Raw genomic sequence first — 18511 nt, forward strand, 5'->3', positions numbered from 1 at the left:
AACTTCACCGAAAGGTTAGCTTCTCCACTTACTTGTCTTTCCACAACAAGCTCCACGGTTGCTGATCGGGTTCAGTTGGCAGATGTGCGTAGATGGACACGTGTCCGCATCGGTTTGCGGTCCACACACAATCTCACGACCACTGGAACGCAACGGAAGTCCCTCAGGGCAGACCGACTCTCGAATCGGAACACAAATCGGCATCTTTGGGCATGGCACCGAAATGCATTCCACCTGGATTAGCTGACACTCTTCCCCGCGTGGACAGGAGATCTCTCCGCACGGATCGCGACATTCGCAGGTCTTGCAACCGTTCGCATCAATCTTGTACCCATACTCACACGGTCGGCATTTCAGCAGTGGACATTCCGTTTTCGGGAACAGCTCACAGTTCGGTTGCCCATTGTTTGTTCGGGTTCCACTCTTTTCATTTCCAAACTCATCCACACACCAGCACACATTACCCGGACCGCACTGAATTGTGCGGAAGCTTCCATCGATGTCACACTGTGCAATGTACTTCTGCTTCGGTGGAATGCCCAGCTCGGACGCTTGATGAAGCTGGATCGTTTGCAGATGCTGACAAGCGGTCTTTAGCTGTGGCTCAACACACTGCGTTCCACAACCGTTCGAGCAGCACCGTTTCGATCCGTCGCAGTGTGCATCCGTGCGGCATTCGTACTCGCACGAGTCGGATTCTGAGTTCTCCGAGCCGGGTGGCACCAGGAACGGGCACTGCCCGGGCTTCTTCGGGAAACAAGCTGGAACTGGTGGACAATACTCTCCCTCGCAAGAAACCTCAACCGAGCGACATTCTTGCCCATCCGGGCAGTTGATACTATCGCACGGATCGCGACACTCACAGGACGGACATTGTGTGTCCGCGTCCAACACAAACCCATAATCACATCCCATTCGACACGTTAGATCCAGACAGCCGAGCGATTCTCGCTTTGCTTCACAGCTCTTGGTGGTTGCGTTGAATCCACGGGTCTTGGGAATTTCCGTACCGAAGCCATCGACACACCAGCACTCCTCAACCTCAACCTCTACCAGCTGCTCCTGCACAGGAGTCGGAAGCGTTGGTACTACGAGTGGACGTTTCAGCAAGGTCGATGGTTTAATGTCCGGTTTGTCGAGGTTTGCGTTACCGTTCTTCGATTCGAGACGGTTGAAATCGATAATCTTTGCCGAGCGCGCCTGAACGGCCAGATAACTGGGCATGCTGTACAGTGCTCCGGCGGCACCATCACCACCAACCATCTGTTCCGCGTCACTACTAACGGGCAGCAGTTTGAGTGTGCTGTCAGGACCCGGGTTGGCAGCACGACGCACACGTACCGGCGGATTAGCCGAACTAACTTCCGGGATGGTCGATGAAGTGGAAGTGGTCGTTGTTGGGGAGGATGCATGACCTGCGGCCGATGCATCTTCCAGAAGTTTTCTCATCCGACGAATGCTGTTCTGTTCGATATACTTCCGCTGTTCCGACATTTTGACTTTAGTTTTGCGGGTGACGCACTGCATTGCCTGGTAACCTCCGTCCGGTGTGCAGGATGGTGGGGGTAGCGCCAGTTCCATCCCTTCCACCGTACCCTCCATGCGATCGGAGAAGTCACGCAAATATTCGCACACTGAAACACAAACGTATATTTGGTGTTATCATGCGAATCCCTTTGACTGTTCATGCCAGTTCTCTACTTACTCGTTTGTTGACGTTCTTCTGCCACCTCTTCGTCTTCACCTTCGGTCACCAAAGGACAGCAGACACTGCGTGATTCACCGTGTAGCTTACGACACTCGTGCGTCTCCATCGGACACATGATCGTATTCGAGAGCGATCGTTTGCGACCGTTTTCCTCTTCGTCTTGCTCGTCATCGTCGAAGAAGGTACGACTTTGATATTCGCGGCTCTTTGGACGATCTGGGAAGAAGAATGAGAAACGTGATCATCCGAAATCTACACCATAAGAGAGCTGGTAATCTCCTGCTTACCCATATGACAGAACAGAAGTTCACCGGTAATGTTGTCTGCTAGTGGTGTTCCAATCTCGCACGGGTTTGAATACACCAGATCCGGCTTACAGACCGGCTCGGACGAGCAAAGTCCCGAGTACGCTTCACACTTCGGATCCTTGGCCACTTCGCAGTGCGATCCGCTTGGGCAAAGGTAACCCTCGCACGGTTCCGAACACTCGCACGTTGGACATCCGTTGTGATCATTCTTGAACCCGTACTCACAGACCGCCGCACAGATGTTGTGATCGCAGAGCGTTTGCGCCCCATCCACGCTACGTCCTCCACTGCGACCTCCGATCATGTTCTCCACACCTTCACAGTTGACGGTGGCAGCCGCTCCCATCGTTCCCTTCACTTTGTTGCCAGATTTCGGATCGACACACCAGCACACCAGCCCATTACGGGAGCATTGGCGCGTTGAGAAGCTTCCACCAGGACCATCGCACTGTGGCACATAACCGCGACCCTCACGCTCATTCACCGACAGCAACTCCGACAGCATGCGTGCCTGATGGCAAACGGTGACATTGTGTGGCTGCTGGCAGTTCCGTCCACACCCATTCGACTGACAGCACTTTTGCATCTGTGGACATTCGAGATCGTGGCTGCAAGGCGTTCCACATAGGAACCCAGCACTATCCGTCGATTCGATCTCGTTTGCACGCGGGCAGCTACCGGGCTTTTCGAACTGCAGTGAAGCCGGACAGCATACGCCATAATCGTTACCACCCTGGACCAAGCAGCGGTACAGCGGCGGACAGCTGGGTTTTCCCGGATCCGTACCGCACAGGAAGGGACGAATGGTGCCCGTGATCGCTAGCGGTTGTCCCGCTGGGCAAAGATCATTCAGACTGCGTGCTTTTCGACCTGCAGAAAGCAATAACAGAACGTTATTTAATCGAACTCAGTGGCCAAGCTAGGAATCTAGATACTTACACGTCGGAATCGGTGGACACGGTTCGGTCTTGCACTGGACCTCCTGCGGTTCACACTGCTGACCTCGGGGGCATTGAATGTCCTCGCACGGATCTCGGCAGCGGCAAATGGGGCAGCCGGACGCAAGATCCTTGGCGAATCCAGCCGGACAGAACATGCGACAGCTGGACGCCTGGCAGTGGTTTTCCACCCGAGTGCAGTTAACATCGTCCGCGTGACTGCGCCTGCTGCCCGTGATCTCCACGCCATATTCATCCACACACCAGCACTCGGTTCCGTTAAGCTCGTTGGAACATTGCACCGGTTCGAAGTCGCCTAGCGCAGTACAGCGCGGTATCCGGACCGTTTGCAGCAGACTATCGCCTAATGACTTGGCGCGACGCGCTTCCGCTCGCCTCAGATGCTGACATGCGGTTAATTCTAGCGTTTCTGTTGGAAAGGACGAACAAACGATGAGTATTTGATGAGTTAATTCAACGAACAAAACAGCTATCCTTGCCGCTGACGATTGAGAGGATGGCAACGATCAAATGAGACTGTGCGTTTCTCGAAAAGGATTGCAAGTCAAGGTCTTAAAACGCTTAAAGAATGTCTGGCTAATACTGACTTTCTTTCCTCGACTGCTCTGCGAGAGATTATTTAAAAGCTACTGTATTTCCCGACACCATCAATCCTTTTCATGCGCTCTCGATGGCTTCCATCCCATCCCACAGCATGTGATCAATTTTGTAGCACGGCTATTCATATTTCGACTCGACGCTCCAGCTGCGCCCGAAGCAGACATAACAGACACCCGATTATTATCAGCTAATTGGACGAGCGAGACCCCAACGCTTTCGGGTGGCTTTGCTCCGGTACGAAACAGGTTTGGTTTGCTTCACGTCCTGCGGGTCGACTCCATTCACCGTTGCAAAACTGTGACTGCACCCAAAACCGGCCCGGCTGACCGGTCGTCCGAGTGCACGAGCGGTGAGCATATTTGACACCAGCGCAAGTACGCGCTGCCGGTGCCATGCGATACGGACACTGTATTTGCGCTACCGGTTAGCATCCGGGCACCCGGGCACAAAACTTTATTCAAGGTGAATTCTACCCAAACCCGAAACGTCCCCAAAGCACTTCTTCGGCATAGCATTGGCTATAGCCCCTTTGCCAAAGCGCACTCCTGTACTCTTGCACACGCCGTTGTCACAAGTCTTGCTACAGCGTGAAGACGCGCTCCGTTGGCAGCCTTGAGCGGTTGGGAGCCAAGACATCTGCCAGGGCGTGTGGCGTTTGGGGCTGGTGTGGATAATTTGCATAAATCTACGATTGACAAAACCTGCTAGCAGGGGTTCGCGTGAAGGTTTTGCCGGTCTCGTCACCAGGAAAGCTGGAATGTGTTGAATATGCGTCGCGTAAATGAAACGCTCCGTCGCACAGCGATTGTTTTCGCTAGCAAAGCTGAAAGGTGGGGAATCGAAGGCAAGCGTAACGTGTGTAGCACGAAATTCGGCAGATATTACAAATGAACGGCTCTATCGGCGTCTTTGAGAAGTTGGTAGAATATGCAGATCTCTCGGCGCTGAATTTCGCCATCACCATCATCATCATCATCATCATCTTCAGATGCCATGGTCACTAGTGGTGCAGAAGGCGCACTGGATTCTGGAACGTAAGATTACCGGAACCGGTGGGAACCAAATTGCATTTGCATTGCCGTTGATGGATGAGTTGGGAAGCAAATGAATTCTTGAACAATCAGCCAGTCAGTGCCGAAAAAGGGCGGAATGAAGAGGCATTTGGTGCAAGATCGTTAAAAGTTGTGCACAAAACTTTTCACGGAATTCGGAATGCAGGGAAATAATTAAATTTTAGCATATAATGGCGTACATTTTGGTGATCCGTTAGGAGTTTTGGGCGAAGGAACGGTGATCTTCCAGAGATCCTTAAAAGAGACACTCCAGGAATTCTTAGGTTTTTACCTACAGTCAGTACAGACAATATGCATGCATATGGAAATCATAATTATAAACAATGGCTATGCGGTAAAAACGTAGACTCACGGAAACGTACAGATCCGGGAACGTTTCACCTTTGACTTCCCTGCGGATGTTGGTCCCACACATCTTTGGTGTTTCCCCACTCTATGGGAAGAATTAGGCGAAATAAGCCGGCATCGATCCAGGGTTAAAAACTTCTCCTGGTTATCCAGGACAAAAGGTTAACCGCCCGACTCTAGCGATTCTAACAAAGTAAAGAAATCTGTGCGGAGGTTTCCGAATCGAGCATTCCTTCGCATGGTAGGTTCAACAGCGGTTCGTTATCGAACTAACTGTAGCAAACCTGGAGGAAGGCTTCTGTACTTATTTAATGCCGTTTACGTGTCTAAATCAATGGACAGGACTTGACTAATGAGTTCAAATACGGTTCGCAAACCTGTTTAAGTACGTCAAGCGATCTCCATGCTCTGTTGGACACCGGGTCGATATGACGAGAAAATGAGAGTATAGTGTCGTATCCCCATGTTCTTGACAACAGACATTTTTAGAATTGCTACAAAATGTTATCTTTATCGAAGATAAGAATAGTAATCCTCGATATCAAGCATTAGGACACAGAACGAGCAGAGGGCATAGAACGTCCTATTAGGTTATGCCTGCCAGTTCTGGTTCACTAGGCTTATTTACACCACATAGTTGGATAGTCAGTCCTCACTATAGGGAAACAGCCCAGATGGGCTTTGAACCCCGATCCTGCCGTGTGAAGACACTGCTACCGGGCCGCCCATATTATTCATTACATTTCATATATAATTTAATTTACATCAGCACTATTGGAAAAATTCGCTATGAAAGCATGACTTTAATTGAGTTCGCCAGTAAAGTGCATCGACCTGAGGCAAACACTTCACACATCAAATGCAACCAACAGCTGGAGCACAGCTTCAAAAACCGACCAACCAAACTGGTTAGTGGCCAAGAATAAAGTATCTTATGAAACAAAATTTCAAGTCTCACTCACTGGCATACTTACGTGCGCTTTTCCATTGCACAACAACGAGTGCACGCCTTTCACGGACACACGCACACGCAACACAGAAAAATAATGTGATTACTTTCTTTCCTGCATTCAAAAACCAAAACAAAAAACGGTACACGAATAAGAGCTAGAAACATTGGCGGTGGGTTCCATATCGAGGCATCGCCATCAACTTCCACCCGGCTAGGTTTACGATCGCACTCTTTCGGTCTCTAAAAATGGAAAGTCCACTTTGTGGCCGGTGGTCAATGTTGACCGGTTTCCCACTCCCGCCAGCAGCTTTCAAGTGGGTCCGAGGGTACCGTGAATGATGCTAGCGAAAGTGCAACGATTAAGCTACTATTATCCTACGAGCGGCTTGGCCCTCGTGGCAGTGGACGCCTGGGAAAAGTGGATGTCGACGACCGAGCAGTTGGCCACTGCCACTTGCTCTACGAACCGCCGAGCGTTCCCGAGTAAAATGGGGGATGTCCTCATCATCCGTTAATTTTGTTGTGAAAATCTAAAATTGCCAACGAAGTGGAGTTCGTTCAGCTGGAGCGCAGCGCGATGCAATGTTTGCTGTCGTCAATTTCGTGCCAGCCACATCCGGCTGAGCAGATGAGCAGATAGAGCTGTGATGGCAAACACGGTGTTGTGTTGCGGTGTGTTTGGTTTTACTGCTCCAGAACAGATGATGATCGTTAAAGTTGTAGTGCTGGCATGAAAAATGGTTGAATCTTTTCCTTTTTTGAGATAAATACGTTTTAAACTCGGCAAAACGTACACAACAACTTGGTTACGGCCACTGTAACTCGAAGGCTAATTTCCGATGGAAACGTTTGGAAAAAGTTGAACCCTCGAACATGGCGCTGCGAAATACACAAGCTTAGCACAACTTCTGAAGCTACTTTGGCAGAATATTCTTAAATGGTTCTATAATGAGCTTAAATCATATACGAACTCGTATTGAAAGTTTCAACCCGTGCCTCGCAAAGTCTGGCGGAAAAATGGAAATGAAAAACTCCAAATAACCACCACCCTTTCGCCCACGCTTCACCCACACCCACCCACCGAGGTTTAGAAAGACGACAACAATGACAAGCACACTTCAAGTTATGGGACACACGTAAAATAGAAAGAAAGGAAAACTGGTACGATGAAAAGTAATAAGCTCTGAGAGCAACGAGAATGGTGGCTTTGTCTTCACAAGCGTGCACACGTCAATTTTCTACGTCCACGGCGTTTTAGGTGGCTCACTTTACATGAAACTCATCTGCTGCCAGGGCCAGGGTGCGCATGGGTGTTAGGAGCCCGCCCTCCAGCTTTTGACGACATTTTTCATGGTTATGGGATGTGATGTAAATGTTATCACTATTTTACGATGCTGTCGAACAAAGGCTACCCTACAAACGAACGGGTGTGGACGAATTTTTAACAACGAAAGTGATTTGAACTGAGAGTAAATATGTGTATACCTCGCCGGTAAAGAGAATAACATGTTTGGTTATCTTGGCGATGGACGTCGATGACACCTCCCGACTTGCTCCAGGAGCAGTGGCAAACTCGTGCCGTGACAAACAGGCAATGTGCAGAACGTTCTTTACTGCTCACTTGAGGTACTTGTATTGTTCCAAAGTTTTGCCATTGTGTTGTCGGAAAATCTCCGCAGTGTATTTGTCCCAACTGCCAACAGCTTGTACAGCTTGCATTGCTGAGCAAAGTTTTGCCGGAGCAATATGAAGCTTTGGGAGCTCGCAACCGCGGTGAAATGGGTGAAACCAAATGGGATGAAAAGTTGTCCTTTACCTTGAAGAAATTCAATTACACATTTATTCCTGCCACGCTGCGACTTACTCGCACGACACGCGCTGGCATGATCGAGGCCAAACAATGCGCATTCGGGGTTGGGAAGGGAATAGTTTCGGTGCTTTGGTTATGATGGTGGGAAAAGTTCATCCCAACAGGAGGTTGGAAAGTTTCCCAGATGAATTGGGTGATGGTTTAAAGTAAATTCATATATCCCTGTCTCGTTTCGGAGTTCTCTTTAGGGGATAGGATGATAAAGTGTTCAAAGAACCGCATCAAATCATAACTGCAACTGTGCGGTTCAGCGAGGAGAATTCGATTGATCGAGCCGCTTCAATCCGTCTCGTTAGGAGACTTCAGAAGGCGAGTCCAATTTCCATGTGGGATTTCAAATCGTGCCGCACTGGCTTGAAACATGGAGCTTTTTTAACTATATTCTCGCTGTTCTTTTACTTTAATAGCCGACTTAAAATTGAGTTCGAGAGAAAGCTGCTCAAAATAAAGATAGTTTGGACGGAAGGATAATGTAGGAGCCGTTACGTTGCCGATCGGTACGAGCAGTACTACGGTGTTTTCACCATCGTGCAGCGAATTATACTCGCCAGAAGGTCGTTGGGCTGGTCATGTCATGAGAATGACACCGAAAGACTCAGCCCGCAAGGTCCTTAAGACGTCCACATGGAGACGTGGTAGGCTCAAGCCGCGAAGAATAGTTAGAATAATGGATTGGCAGACGACAGTGCTAGACCGTGAGCGATAACGCAGCAGTTTTAAATTGAAAAGCAAAAAATAAACTTGAACAGAACTCATACATCGATTATCTTAACACTCGATTTTTACCGATCGACATCCGACACTCGTTAGCAAAGATTGGCGCAGGGAAGAGATTCATGCTTCCAAAACGTCATAAATTGGCTTGGGTTATATGGCAAAGTGGACTGTATACCTGCTGTTTGTGTTCCAATCCTAGAATTATTGCTTCATGGATCTCTACTCTATTACTCGGCAGCTGAAGGAAAGCTGTTAGAAACTGTGATTCGTCAACGATGTGGACAGTTGTCCTGAAAGAAGGCCAAATTCATTCGCAGATACTCGACGATGACCAATAACAGAGCGAACGCTTAGCAGACTAAGCGTCAGCCGAAGTTTGGCTTTAGTTGAGGGAGTTCAAGTATGATGGTCTAAGGTAATACTCGGCTTTTTAAAAGTTTATTCAGCATGCCACCCTTAGTTTCAAGTAGACAAATCGGTCAAAATACACCTGTACTACCGTTCGCTGGCACATATTCTGCTGAACTGATTTCTTGGAAAAAGAGAGGTCAGTTTTTGATAAGACATTCCATAGACACTATTGAGAGCGCCCCTTTCTTCCTAGAGCAATACTATAGGTAACAGTTTAACCTGGCGCATGACAGGCACTAACGAAACCTGATCGAATAGTTACCGACCACCTAATTTAAAAAAGTGCTTGCTTCAGCAGTGCTCTTATGAATGATTCTGCTAACCATGCGTCATAGGTGTGTTTCATGGGTGTGTTTTTGCAACCATTATGTCTATACTTGTCTAAAATTAATCCTTCCATGGTTTTATTCGATGCAGCCTTTCACTTGAATTCTTCACTTCTCGAGACCTGTCTGCTGTTTCGTACAATGTATTTGCTATATTACTTTTGTGGTAGCTACTCAGCAGCGATGTTTCATCGTACATAACACATGGTGCTTTAACGACAAAGGAGTATCGAGGCCCAGTCCGAGTAATACTGCCACGTTTTCTCTCAGTTCCTGTTAGTGGATGATGCACCAACTAACCGACTAGCCACACACACAAATACATACACATGCCTTGCCTCGCGAAATGGCCTCATGGTTGTTGCGTAATGTCGTTGATTGACGCGACACAGCCCCAGCTCTGGCCTGGCCAACACGTTTCGATTGCGCGAAGCGCTAAAACTCGGCAGGGAACGCAAAAGGAAACTAATAGAAAAAACAGCCGAGCCGATGATTTCATAATGCGCAGAAACAAAACGCGACAAACGGTGGGGGCGACCGAGTCTTGTGTTAAGGAATTCGACGGAGTCAGGTTGATGTCATCCGTTGCGCATCGCTGCATTCGGTGATCGATGGGGTGAACAAAAAACATTCCACCGTTGCCAACATATTAAGTCTAATTTGTGAACACAAAACCGGGTGGTGGGTGGCTTGCATTTTAATATTGGCACATCGACCGCCGTGCGCAGTTACTTATTATCAACCTTCGAACCGGCCGGGAAATCCATCCTGTGATAGCCACATTCGGATGATGAAGGATGGGTATCGTAGTACAACGACAAACAAAAAAGGAACCACACCCCGTGTTTCGTCCCGTGACCGTTGCCTTTGAGTCCCTACGTTGTGATATGTTTTTATTTTACTCAATTTAAGTAACGCGGTTAGCTTCGATTTTGGTGCGTGCTTTTATTAGTAGCTCTTGATACCGACTGACGCTTCAGTCCGAGTCCGCGCACTGCGGCGCCACCAACACCCATACATTCACACAAAATACCCTCTCACCTACACCACTGAAATACAGAAACAAACACCCCGTACACTACGAAAGGCCCTTGGAGCGTGGCGTCGTGAGCAGTGGCGTGACACGATGGTAAGGTATGGTATCGGATCGGAATGTGGTGTGATAATTAAAAATACTACCCCTCCCAGTTTTCTTCACCTCGCCACCGAACCCTTTCACCACTCCGATGGAAGGATCACGAGGGGCGACATTTTTATAGCGATTGTTGATTGTGTACTACGGCCGTTCATGGAAGGGACATTCATTTGAAGCTGTAATTTAAACACACACACGCACATTCGATAAACTGTAATTTAATCGTACGAAAAGCCAATTGAAATAGCTGATCAAGATGATTGGAATTCGTACGGAAACAGTTCTGTGTTAATGATTTTCAATGGGGCTTTCATGCGAGAGGCAGTTATGTTGTTTACTATATTTCCTAGGTGCCTTGATGATTTATACCTTTTCAAGTAAATTAATAAAAAAATGGACAATGTAAAGTATACTTTGTAGCGTATAAGTACAAGCTCCGGTACAAGACCAACACCAACTCCTGCGAAATGGATGCACCAGCAATAAAATGCACTTTTCTTTCTCTCTGTTTTTTCCCCCTATTCAACGCGATAAACTATTGTGCAGTGGAATGGGAGTGGAAAACAACATACAAAGTACGGAAAATCCCAAACGCGCTCAACCGACGCGCCTGCAGCAGGCAAGGTTCAACCATTTAAAAGTGTTTTTAATTTTCCCTCATTACTTTAAGGGTCCTTGGACGAAACGTTTCATGCAGAGGGCGTGCATGCCACGGTGTCATAAGTTATTTTACTTGCCTTTCAGTTTCTATGACCCACCGCACCCTCCCATCCTCTTCCCTTCCGCTCCTCCCACCCGGTTCAAGTTGGAGCCAATTGCAACTCGAATCCCGACGCCGAGGAAGTGGAGTGTTAATTACGAACGCAAAATAATAATGAAACAGTGAGCTCGTCGACCAAAACAAAAAAAGGAAAAACAAATGGCCACTGTTAACTTGACACGCGATTGTTTGGCCGCTTCCCGTCCGTCGTGCCCTTAACAACGGACGCTGCTCGAAAGAATGGGTTTCCCCCCGTTAACTTACCTGTGAGGGAAACACAAGCCAAGGTCGAGTAACGTTTGACGTTTCGTGAGTGTTTCGCGTAGCGTGTGGCATTTATGATGGATTTCGCCGCGCGATTAGTATTCACCCGCACGTGCGTTTTCTAATGGCAGTGTGTGTAGTTGTGCGCGCGCGCGATTCAAGTCTGCAAGCCTGGTGGTTTGTCACGGGTTGCCAGACCTTCTCCTGATTCCCGATCTTGAGTCTCGTACTGTTCAGCAGACCGGCGTTTCGCTTGGATCGCAACGCGGGTACCTCACGCAGTCGAAATTACCAGAACGTGTGTTTAATTTCACTGAAATCGAAAGTCGAGAGTTCGAGCGTCCGAAGCGGAACTCATCAAAGCGGAAGCTGTTCGCACGATTACACGATGATGTTAATAATAGACGGTTGATTGGAGATCTGTGGTTTTCTTTTTCGCTCTCCCTCTCTTACTTTGTTCATGATTATTAGCAATTTAGGAGATGGGCGAGGTTCATCTTTTATCTGACATTTTCTCACTTTATCTTGCCACAGAGTCCAAAAATGGCTCCAATATTGCTGGCTCTCAAAAACAATTCACAACATTTTTAAGAAAAGGGCGATTCGGTAGTCTCTTTTAGATGTACAAAGAAATCAAACTATCTTTATGTATATATATGGATGGAGCTTGCAAGAGCAGCAGTTACTCATCTTATGTCGATCTTTAGTTGTTGGAGACTTAATGCTTTCTGAGTAGAAATCATCGATTAGAACACATGGCAGGCAATACATTTTGCGATAGAAGGACAGATCATTTTGTCACAAAACCTCGTACAATAGCCGTTACTGTGGCTTCGTCCTCGTCTCTAAAGAAAAACGAACCAATATGGGTCATCGGTCCCCATTTGAACATTCAACATAGTAACAGTGAGGAAAATCCATCACTCTTCAAAGATCATTTCAGGATTGTATCTGTTACAAAAGCTAGCGTTTTGCGTGGTAATCTCTCCATGATGGTATAAAATTATTTGAACAAATCCTTCGAATAACCCAAAGCGATGCATTATAAGTCATGAGCAATCAAAAACCCTTTATGATTGAAGTTTTATTCTACTATAAGCACTCTCTTAATATCATGATGTTAAGTTTACCAAACCTGTCTTTAAAGAAATGTGCATATTTCTCCATTTGTCAAGCATTCGCGAAAAGCTGACCAATCCACAATATAAAAAGCATTTCTTTTTTTTCCTTTTTTTCTATCTCCCCAAAACTAGGTCAGTGCACCACGTGGAGTGGAAAATAGGCAAGCGCTAAGAGTATTATCAAATATCATAACAATGTCTCTACGCAAGCCACTGACCAATAATTTCACCTCTTACCGTGGTCATCGTCGTTGTCGGCAGCGATTTGATGCTTCCTTTGCGCTCGGTTGACCACTGGCGAAAACCCCATACAATAATGTTTCGTTTTCGCCTTCGCCGTGTCCGCCATCATTCTACGGGTCTGGCAACGGAATCATGTCGATTGCCAATAATCAATCACTCTTAGTGGCGGAACGGCACGACAAATTCGAGCCCCGGCAATCGTTTCGGACCGGCCATAAGCTTCCGCGTGTGTGTGTGTGTAATCGCTCCTTTCCATTCTCCGTCCGCCGATGGACGCTGCTGGTCGTAAGCATCGTACATCAACTACTAATTCGTCTACAAAAATATATATAAAAATCCGTCCCGCTTCGTATCACCGATTGATTAGTGAAATGGTGCTCGATAACCGCCGAATGTACTCCTTCCCCCAAAGGGTGTCGTAATGGTTCGCTGCTGTGGTTTTGCGGCATTGGAGCGCTTTCCTTACTTTTATGGCGACTCCGTTTTCCCGGGCTGACCTCGATTGCTGGTTTGACCATCATGCGAGGATTCTTGAGCATCCGAGTGGCACAATTTGGAAAACGAGCAATGCACAGTGTTCCGAGCAAAAGGCACGGCACAGACGGTGTGATTTGATGGGAACGAGGCCGTTTCAATGTCGATAGCGAGACGGTCTAGTAAAACTGATTGTAAACAGCAGGGCTATTAAAACAATCACTCACATACACACACACACACACATGGCCATTAAACAATAGTTCAGTTGATTGTCGACATTGTGGCATATTTTCTCGTCACTCTTTTCCACGAAAGGCTGTTGCTGCTGGGTCCATTTTTTACACCTGAGTGACTTTAGCGCGAGCAAAAAACGGGAGCAAGCGACGAACCCACCTGACGATAGTTTGAACCGGTGTATCAATTCCGACTAAAAGCTCTCTTTAATGCGTCTATTTTCCTTTTCCTTCGTTCCACATTGGTAGCGTAGTTTTTAATCGTTTCCGGAGAAAAAAAAAAACAAACGTTAAACTAGAATAAAGTGGCTTATATCGTAGCTTTGTTTTGTTCCGTTCATCGGTTTCTTTCGGTTTCACCGGCTGACCATTGCATGGTGTGAGTTCCTCACACATACACAAAACACAAAGTGTGACCGAGTTCCGTTGCGTGCTATTATTGCGAATTGTTGCGAAAGTTGTTACCTTTGAGCTAAATCTACGCCGCCGTCGTCGTCGTCTTCTCTTCTCGGCGTTCTCAATGGAAAACACATCGCGTCCAGCGCCTTGGGAGCCCTAATAGGGTACGCTGCGCCCATGTTCGTACGATTTATGGCAGACTCGGTGGCGCTTACTAATGGGGGCCACGGTGCTGCCCAGCTGTTATCTATGCAAAAGCAACGGATCCCCGTTCCCTTTGCTTTCGGCTACCACCTGGACCGGGACCGAAAGTCACCGGAGTTCCTGGGGTGTGGAGTGGAGTGTCATATTAGCATACAATCGATCGAGGTCAAAACGTGTACAAGTACGGCAAATGTAAGGAGAAAGTGCCTCTTTGCGTTACTCGGAGATTGAGCCGTACAAACAGCAACGAATGTATTTGTAGTAGAAAACGAATGTGTTCAAAGTACTTGCCGTCTGCAGGAAAGAGACATACCTCGTAAAGGAAGTCACACTGTGAGTACTATCGATGGCAGAGGTGTTGGCACTGGTATGTACGGCGCATGTAGTGCGGCATGTACACTTCGCCGTATGCACATTCACAGTTGTGTGTAGTGAACGATCCCGATACACCCATGATGATATGGATTTGGTATGGACGTTATTGCTCTCCTCTTCTCTGCTGCTGATTCAGCACTGGGAAAAAAGCTCAGCAAAACGCTCGGACGACAACGGGGGGCGGCCATGACGAACGAACGGAAGAAAGCAATAGCGATTGAAGAAGAAACGGATCCAACGGGACACATCCAACTTTCTCCCCGAGGTGCGCACGGGTTCACTTTCACCCTTGAACGGAATCATCGAAGAAATCGAATCTCGTCGCTCAAACCGGACCTTGACGTGTGCCGAAACGGGTTTTTTGGTTTTTGTTTCGTTCGTTCTTAGGCACCGACCGACAGCGCCACTTCCGGAGTTCCGGCTGTGTGTTTTTGACGTCTTTCGAGTGTGGACGAATTTTCCCGCTACTTTGTCTAGGTATGTGAGTGTTTTTTTTTTTGTGTAAAGCCAGCTCACCAGGTCAGCTCTCTTCATGGTTGATATTTGGTCAATTTTTATCTCTCACATGCGCGGTTGATTGAACATCAGGATATTCGTTTGAAAAACCGATCATGGTTCCAGTTTGGCAACCAGCAGCGGTGCTGTGAAGTAGAGTCTAGGTTTATATGACTTCCACCGGCACTCACCTCCTTTCGGTCAAGCTCGAAAGCATGCCAAGGCAGGCAGTCACGGTTGAATAACGCCGAGCAACGCAATGTTCCGAACTAGCTGCTGCTAGCTGAGCTGTTACCGGGAATTGTTGATGTTTACGACTTTTTAAGTGATGGCATGGGTCGTATTTTAGGAATGCGCGTGTTTTGTTTTCGAACAGCAAGCTAATGCTGCTTTACACTTAATTTAAATAACTTGGATATACGATGTTCCTCGTAATTTAAAGTAGATGTACAGTCTACATACAGTGCTGAGCAAAATAATCATCCACACATAGTTTTATAAAGTGAAAAAAGTAAAAGGTGATACAATGATGAGTTTCGAGCATCATATTTTTAACAGTTAAGAGCTTACAGCCTATTATCTTTGCTCGTGTAGCCCAGATTAACTAAAGAACCATTGAACGTCCACAATAGCCTTGCTTAACCAACGTTGTCCATGATTGTCATAATCCATTTCAGCTTATCATGAACTTTATCCTGCGGAGTAGCCTTCCGAGGACACTTACGGGCGATACGGTAGGAGACAACTGCTATCCGTTGTTGGAGCTTGCCTACATAAGATACCTGTTCCCTAACAAGCAATAGCCTTTATGTCATGGAATATGGAAAACAACTCGTGATATGAACGGTAACATTGATATCTGGAAGATCAGTGTTGTCTACGGAGAGACGTTACGCATCACGGATTTAATGAGATTTGAGTCCCTTTGTGTTAGCAAGTGTTGCTACCGCATGTAAAAATATGTTTACTAATGAAAGCTATCTTTTTTATGTCGACGTATTTTTGGCTATATGGATAATAAAACTTTTTTTATAAATAAGCCAAAACGTAACATAAATCAATACCGCCCCAGACGTTTTTATTGGATGATCGAGATGCTTTGTCAAACACTTTGTAGATTGAATATAATTTAGTTCAATTATATAATTTCTGAAGTAAGAAATTGAATGGAAAATCACCAAGTGATAATTTTCGTATCGTTTTCAATTAATTCCAAAAACATTAAATTTTGAAAAAGATTTTATTGTACAAAAGTTTTTAAGCGGAACAATTCAGTTTACTTAAAAAGTATGTACGTGGTGGGCAGAAGGAAACAATCAAATTTCCACTCACCAGTGAGTCAACTTCTTGTAATTGCTTTTCATCGATCCATGTCACCGACGACAATAAGCTTCAAAATTCTAATAACGTTACGCTTTGCACAACTTGTGAAAAGAAAATGTTTGCTAGTGTAAAGAACAAACTTTTTGCCCGAACCATGCTCGACCAAAACCATGCTCGACCAAGCGGTTTGGTGCAGCCAGCCAGCCAGCCAGCCAACCAGCCAGCCAGCCAGCCAGCCCGCCCGCCAGTATTTGGAGCACCAACCGAAAGTTTATGTTTATGATCTGATAAATTGTTATTCGCCGGGATGCCCTTACGGCCTAGATGTGCCATTAGATCGGCACAACAATACGAAGGGAAAATTCGGTTTGTGACTTTCCAGAACTCATTAGTGTACTTTTCGGGTTTGTGGAAAGACTGGCAAACGAAAAACAAAAAACAAGCAAGGACAACCGAAAGCGACATAAAAACTTTGCACAGTATTTAACGGCATTCGGCGCGAACTGGAGTAACCGGTGAGCCGGAGCTTTTCGACCGAGATGTTGGCTCGGTGGCATTTCCGTTTATCGCGAACCAGCCGATGCGTATCTTCAATTACATTTTACCACAAAAGCCTCAAAATGCTTTTTCCAAAAAAGCCAATGACACAACGACCGACACACAAAACCACAAAAGGTAAGATGAAGAGGCTACGAGCTCGTAACGTACTCGGAGGGATGTTTCCGTTTTTCACGCGCGCGTTTTGCACGCCATTTCCTGTAAATGGATGCCGCACCGTTACTGCACCCGTAATCATGGCGCCTTATCATTGCCGAGTAAGTCACGCGTAACGTGGGGCCAGATCCTTGATGTGGTTCCTCGAGCTCGGCAAAGTTACGACATTGGGGCCATTGTTTTGGACCAAAATTTTGTAGATGTGAGGAATCGCGAGCGGCAAAACGATTCAACAAACCACACGAGCACACGCCACAGCTACGAAACAAATCAGATAAACTTCAATTCAATTTGCTTCCACATTGTTACCCGTCTGCCAATGTTCCAATTGCCAAAAGGTGAATTGATGGATGCTGATTCAAGTTAAGTGCCATACAGTGATACGGCTGAGGCTGGGAAATGGTTTCTCGAGTGTGTTGTTTTCCTCACTGGTAGCATAAAGCTGATGCACGATGAAGGATTAATGTGCATGACGTAAATATTTTCATTTCGTTCGGTGATTGTCGATGAAAATAAACTGCTCGACGCAATGGAAAGTAAAAGTGGTAATCGTGCTCTGGAAATTGTCCGGCTCGTTCTGGGGAAAACAGCCATCCTCTCATATGACGGTGCGAGCGTTGTTGATACATGGTACAGGGAATGGAAGCATTACTTACCACTACTACTAATACTGCCACTATTACTATTGCTACTATCGTCTAATGGTGTGCTATCACTAGTGGTAATCTGGAGACACAGCAGTCCAGCCACGACAAGCACGAGGGCCCCGTGGCGTTGGAAGCATATGTCCAGCAGTCGATCGATCAGCTTCATCCTTCTCTGCACATCGAGCAGACCCGTTCGCTCCGGTCTTGGGTCAGGTAACTGGCGGGACAGAAGAAAAGAAAGCAAACCATAATGTCAGTAACGGGTGTGTTTATCTGGCCCACGAAGATAGAGAGTTGCACCCGGGTAAGAGTTTCAGGTCGGAAAATCAGAACAGCATCGACACAATCGGCTGCAGTTGATAGGGCCACAGGCTGCCCACGGAGTACCGAAACGTTGGAAAGCACTTGAATCATCGTGCACATACACAATGCCCTATACACAAAACGATATAGCCCAGCAGCTCCGAAAGCGAGGATGCGTCCACCGGACAAAGGAATCCGCACGCTCTGCACGCTCATTAAGTCTCACCGTGGCTGTTGCACCGTGGCCCTGGGCTGCGATGGATGCACGTACGTACGTAAGCCTTTTTGTGGCCATCGCAGACGATAGGTTATCCAAGCGTGTACAGTTCCACCAAACGGCAAACCCCGTAAGACACGGTTACGGTTCACACATGGCCATGCCATTGCGTTAATCATCGATCATCGGTGCTCGGGAGCTCGGTGGGCAATGGTAAAGGCACCGCCAGCATTCGTCCGCGTGCATCCATTTTCCGCTAGGCCACCCGTAATCGGATTATGGAAAATCCGGCCGACCGTTACGGGACGGGCGGTCCGTCCGTAAGACGC

The 18511-nt window shown here is 47.0% G+C and overlaps 1 protein-coding gene across 2 annotated transcripts in view; it reads right to left on the bottom strand.

Moving 5' to 3' along the window:
- Positions 1 to 18511, bottom strand: part of LOC118507877 — a 49461-nt gene that overhangs the window by 3057 nt on the left and 27893 nt on the right. For both annotated transcript variants that reach the window (XM_036047088.1, XM_036047089.1), the window contains exons 3-7: positions 17672 to 17879; positions 2956 to 3384; positions 1996 to 2886; positions 1706 to 1924; positions 33 to 1634 (exon numbers count right to left, since the gene is read on the bottom strand). In XM_036047088.1, the coding sequence (XP_035902981.1) occupies positions 33 to 1634; positions 1706 to 1924; positions 1996 to 2886; positions 2956 to 3384; positions 17672 to 17828 (3298 nt within the window). In that variant the 5' untranslated portion in view covers positions 17829 to 17879. The remainder of the gene's footprint in view (positions 1 to 32; positions 1635 to 1705; positions 1925 to 1995; positions 2887 to 2955; positions 3385 to 17671; positions 17880 to 18511) is intronic.

Source organism: Anopheles stephensi, chromosome 2 (assembly GCF_013141755.1).
Source record: "Anopheles stephensi strain Indian chromosome 2, UCI_ANSTEP_V1.0, whole genome shotgun sequence".
Lineage (NCBI taxonomy): Eukaryota > Metazoa > Arthropoda > Insecta > Diptera > Culicidae > Anopheles > Anopheles stephensi.